Below are 6,000 nucleotides of genomic sequence, written 5' to 3' on the forward strand. Positions count from 1 at the left end.
TTGGGGTTCAGTTAAATGGTGGTTCAGTTACAATGGAACCATAGGCTATTATATGCCCTCAGGGCATAACTTAAAACCCTTGCCCTGAGGGTTGTGGGGCAGTGTCCTCATCAAAAATATATTTTCTATCCTGAAATCAACTATACTGAACAAAATGGCTATCTCAAAATTTTGATTGGATGTGTTTGGGGGAATGATGGGCGTGGGGGGGCTAGTTGCCCTTCAATCACTTTTGACTATTAAAAAGGGCACTAGCCACTCTGATTTCCAATCAAATGAGCCCTTTTTGAAGTTGTAAAATTCTACTTTAGCTACTTTTGGCTATCTTGGGAAGGGGTTAGGTTAGGAAAATGAGACTTTCAGGGATGGGTCTACAGGCTAAAGTATGTCCCAGGAAGTTATTTTGAAGGACCTACCTCCACTCCTTCTCCCTCTAAAGGGTCATGAAATTTGCCTACATGACAGGTCTATACCCATTGAAATTTTGACAAAACAACATTTTACCTTAATTTTCAGTTATCAGTTTCTTCTTATCTGGCTTTAGCTGTGAAAATACAATTTCAGCTATTTGAGAAGAATCTTAAGCCATATAAATAGTTTATTTCCAAAAATCAGTAAATATATTTTCATATTTTTAAAACCATATAAATTGAGATTGAGCAACGTATTGAAGTTGAAAACAATTTTGTTGTACTTTATTTAAACCGAAGATCTATTTTGCAAGGTTTCACTTCTATAACTCACATATTTTTAAAGGTCATCAAAGGTCAGGACCCTCTAGAGGGAGACAGGGTGGAGGTGGATACTTCAAAATATCTTCCCAGGACATACTTTAGCCTGTAGACCCATCCCTGAAAGTTTCATTTTCTTAACCTAACCCCTTTCCAAGATAGTCAAAAGTAGCTAAAGTAGAATTTTACCTGAATTTCTATGACAACACCTTTGATACAAAGTGACCTGGTATGGTAAGCAAAAACAAAAAAAAATTTAATACATTGTGTCAACATTGTTGTTTACTTAGACAGTGTGATTATAGAAACACGAGCATACTTTAGACTTCAAATTCATCCCTTAAAGTAGGCCTAGTCTACTTCTAACTTAACTAGCCTACTTTCCAAGATAGTAAATAGCCTATCATCTAGAGATTTGCCACTGCCTTTTTCAACATTAGAATACAATCCAGATAAATGCTTAAAAATTACCAATTAGATCTTTCTGGCCAGTTCCTAGGTTTTCTCCACGTATTATCACTTTTGTTCCTGGAGCTCCTTCAATAGGTGAAACTCCAGTCACGATGGGTAAGGGATCCATTGTAACTTAGAGCATATATTGGGTTTTCTTTGTGGTAATTTACAACTATATAAAAGGTATTTTATCCTTTCAGCTTCCTGAATTAGTTACTAGTATCCTGGAGATGGACCCTTGTTCTAGCGAAATTTTCTATTTGATTAAGGAATACGAATGGGAGCTGCCAGTAAAGTTGATAATCATTAGAATCTTGCGACCAAAATATAGAGGTAATGAGCCATTTTACAAATTACAAGGCTCGCCATGTCCTTTTTTAAGAAAGACTTCCTTTATTCTGCAATTGGAGCTTTCGCATTCGACTGTACATAAATCCGCAATATAATCTTATAGACTCTTCATCTATTTAATCAGAATCTATTATCTTCTTCTGTTCAACTTAAGTATAGCTTTGTCACAAGGAAGAAATTTGTAATTTTCCTCACTCAAAAAAGAAAACTCTCAGGAAGGTAAACTCACAAAATTGGCATTGGAAAACTGATTTATATCATATATTGAGTCTGAAATTGAAACTTCCAAAGAGCCAGGGTATTAGCCCCAGTATTTTTATTGGGGGGGGGCAAGATGGGGTCCTCATTCGGATAGTCAATAGGCATGTTCTATCCTTCTGGGGAAAGCACTAGCGGTTCTAGTTTCTTCAATTTGCTTATACTTACAGTAAATATTAAGAGTTATTATACAAGTATTACATTAAGTAATTAACATACCGCCAATTACGATCTAAACTTGATTTTAATGAAGACAAAATTTTAAAAACTACAAAATGAATATAAATGTTAGATTATTTATTTCAAATTTGCGCCCCTAAAATTTCTGCACCCGGGACTAATGCCTACTTGACCCCCCTCCTCTTAAAACACCTGTGGGGAAAGGGGTATTGGAAAACTTGTGAAAAACAAGCCTAAATGCGTTTTTAAAGATGTCGGAAAATTCTGATGATTTTGTGTCCAAATTTTCACCCGTTAGTCTAAAGGAAAATTCAGTCCCTTTGTCGAAAGGGGCCACCCCAAATATGAGCCAAAGCCGATGCTGAACAATTGATTGAATAATGTTTTTTAATTAATTTGGTCAAGGTTGAGCTACTTTCACTGTTAAGATTGTCTTCCCTTTTTGTTATTGTTTTACTATAAGAAGACGTACATGGAAATTAAATCCCTTTTCAATACCTTCTTCTCCCACTTCCGTTGCTTTTTTAAAGTTGGTTTTGAGCCAAAGAAAGAAAGTAATGAGCTTTGCCCATTTTATAACCAAACAAAATTGATACGAATTATATTTTTAATAGCGTTATAAAGCACATCAAAGTTGAGAGCTGGACAAAGCTGGTTTTGAGAACTGGCTAAGGAACCGAAACATCGCTGAGGAACTGGTTAAGGAACCCGCCATCTTATATCGCTGAGCCTACGGCCGTGATTATTCTGAATTACTAATTTACAGAATATGTAGCAGCCCAGCTGTCCGGATCCTGGGACCACATGTGCATGCACTCTTCCAGTTGATGGGCGAATGTACCAAGTAAAGACAGTCTTTACCAAAAAAGTAAAGACAGCCCGTTCCTTCCCTGAGTACTCAAGAGGATATTTTTCTTTAAGTGATAACGAAGAAAAGCTACTATTTACCAAAGACGTTACTTGTTTGTATTCAAAAACATTACAGAATACATAAATAAACAATATACACGCATCAAACAAAAATACATTAAGTAGTGGACTCAGCTTTTGACTAAAACTGTGAGCAATGAGTTGCTGCAGACGACAGTAGTGTACTGTACACAAGCTTTTGGATATGTGATGGTGAGTTTAAAGAGTTCGTTTTTTTTTGCAATCTTTATCGTTAATATTAAAATGCATATCCCCGCTCCACTTCCTTTAACTCCCTTGCCGATAATAGGAGACTAAATCTCGTAGTTGAACTACGCACTATTCTAACAGCACATGCATCACGTCATTCAGTTGCATGTGATTTGAAGATGATGTGTAAGCAAATCAAAAGTAAACCCTTTAAATTGCATTTGTTGAAACCTTATACAGGAAAACTACAAACCCCCTGATTGAACAACATGAAAAAATCACTATTTTACATGGGCAGCAGTGATGCGTCTCCTTATTTTTCTTCGTTGCTATCGGGGCATTGAGAACATCATAGAGAGCTGTTTGAGGACTCGTAAAAAGCTAATTCTTATATCTTAGTGGTTTCTTATATATTAGACTCGATAAGGCCGTCATAACTACATGGTACAATAAAACTACAAATTGGGTGACATTTTTGGAATGGAAAGGCTGGGCCGGACACATGGGGATCATAGAGAGATAATTATGGGCTAATTTATGAACTAGTTTTTACATTTTATTGCTCTTTATAAATATGACTTAATAAGTTTATCATAAAGTACCACATGGCACCCAAAAAGTGTGCTTTGGGTTTTTTTTTTTTTTTTGAAAAATAAGAAATAACAAAAAGGGTGCTGTCCAATGATTAAACTCGCCTGACAAATTTACCCCTTTCCCTGCGAAAATTTTCCTCCATGAAGAACCATTCTCCTTACATTTGAAATAGCAACAGTATTTCTAATTTAAAGTAGTAAAAAAAATGTGTGAAATATTAGCTTACGCGTTGAGCACTGTTTGATTAAGAATATCAAGAAAATCTGAACGATTCTTGTCAGCATTGCTGCAGAAACCCTACATTAATAAAAACTTGCCAGAGATGCCAATTGGATGGGTAAAATTGAGATCTAGAGTTTTAAAATTACCTTCTTCTTTGTATCTTTGCTAAAAAAAAACGAAATCTAGAAAAATTAAAACAAAGTTTTAATTTTTTGCACAAAATTAAATTTTTTTCTGATTAAAAAAAAAATTAAATTAAAAAAAATTAATTTTTTAAAATTTTTAATTCTTTTAAAATACATGTAGTCAATGTATGATTACACATTTCCGTACTCATACATTGTACGGAAATGTGTACAATGTATGAGTATACATTTTCGTGAGGGGGGGGGACTGAAAATTTCTTTATGTTTCAAATTTCCTTCACCCAGCGAAGCTAGGTCTCCTAGTACTGAATGTGAAAACTGATAACAATAAAAGAGTGTGGGTTGGTACCGCTTATATATGAGCTTAAAATATCTAAATTGTGTGAAAAATATACATATAATGTTCGGATTCACTTTATCCAACTTGCAGCAGAAATTTCGTACATTATGCTGATGCAAATATAAACTTCGAACAAGTAGCGCTGGTGTTAAGTGAAATGCTACTAATATCAGTAACAATCCTTAGTACATCTATGTCAAATCTGTTTTTGGAGTTGGTAAAAAGAAATGTTTATAAAATTGAAAATAGCGAGGTACGAAGTCAGCACGGTACTGTACATAGAGGCAGCTATACATTTATGGGTTAGTATGTGATTCCAAAACACAAGAAATCTTATCTTCTTTTTCGATGATTTCTTTTTCCTGTTTTTCAATGAAAAAAAAATCTTGCATTCAAGGATTTCTTGTTTTCAGTGATTCCATTTCTGTCCTTTTTGCAGAGGATCTATTCGTATACATTTTTGAAAGTTTTGAAACAAGAAAATCTTATTTTGAACTGAAAGATTTTAGGAAGTAAAAGACCCTTAACGATCAGGGGAAAAAACTTGACCTGAGCAAACGTGGAAACATAGGAAGTATAGTACATTTTTGCAATTTTTCCATCAACTAGGCTTACCTATTTGCTCGATGATAAGGTATCGAAGCCGCTATATTTGTATGAATATTAATGTGGAGCTTACTAGGAAGTGTAATGGACACCTGTTTTTCATGTTTTAACGCGAAAAACGACACCACTGCAAAGAGCTTATTGGGAGCATTTTTGGTCTTTAAACACTAAATAGCGATATGCATAAAAACATATTTTTGACATATCAGTAAAGGACAATTTTTACATTCCTACTTTTGAGCTCTACTTGTCATCTGAAACTTCGATAATTTGGACCAAGTGGAATTGCTCGTACAAAACTTCGGTAATTGAAAAAACGCGATTGTACGATTTTAGGTCTAATCGAGACAGCTTTAGGCTCCGAGTATTATTTATAATTCAATTTTAATTATATTTTGAAAGTGTCAGTGAGGATCAAGTATGAAAAACTTTTGGCTCAAGCAAATACATTCCTCTAAATTGATTTTTCAATAGTCATAAGCATGGACATCTAGCCTCTCAAAGTTCGAACCAGGCATTCTGCCCTCATTGTAGATCGTGAGACTATATCTTTAATAGTTCACCTCCATGCTAAAAAAAGGAATGTTCTGTTTAGGATACAAAGTTGCCTCTCGTACATGATATAGTATAAAATGTCCGAAAAACACTAGCCAATTAGTAAAACTCATTGCATAGCCTGACCTCATGGGCGTATGAAGGGGGAGGAAGCTGCCCCCCCCTAGAACATCAAATTTAGAGTATATATTAACGAGAACTTTTCGTGTGTTAGAATTTTTTTTTTTCGGTTGTTCACTGGTAGATGGTTGAAAAAACTGGAAATAAACAGAAATTTACAAATTTTGTTTCCGATATCGCTATTTACATTTCGATATTCAATATTGATTTTTGGTCCGATGTACCGACACATCAATTTTGATATTCTAACATCGCCCCACTTAACACTTTACTGGTAGATAGAAAAGGAGTTACGCTAACTGCAGGCTGGGGTCTACGGAACCCC

At 34.9% G+C, this 6,000-nt stretch overlaps 1 protein-coding gene across 1 annotated transcript in view; it reads right to left on the bottom strand.

The window, feature by feature from the left end:
- The window catches only part of Sec5 (exocyst complex component secretory 5), a 142,848-nt gene extending 141,396 nt beyond the window's left edge, over positions 1–1,452 (bottom strand). The window contains exon 1 of the mRNA XM_089097972.1: positions 1,203–1,452. Coding sequence (XP_088954098.1) covers positions 1,203–1,311 — 109 coding nt within the window. The 5' untranslated portion in view covers positions 1,312–1,452. The remainder of the gene's footprint in view (positions 1–1,202) is intronic.
- Positions 1,453–6,000: the final 4,548 nt, after the last annotated feature.

Source organism: Artemia sp. Qi Xiang Cuo, chromosome 12 (assembly GCF_049724085.1).
Source record: "Artemia sp. Qi Xiang Cuo chromosome 12, ASM4972408v1, whole genome shotgun sequence".
Taxonomy (NCBI): domain Eukaryota; kingdom Metazoa; phylum Arthropoda; class Branchiopoda; order Anostraca; family Artemiidae; genus Artemia; species Artemia sp. Qi Xiang Cuo.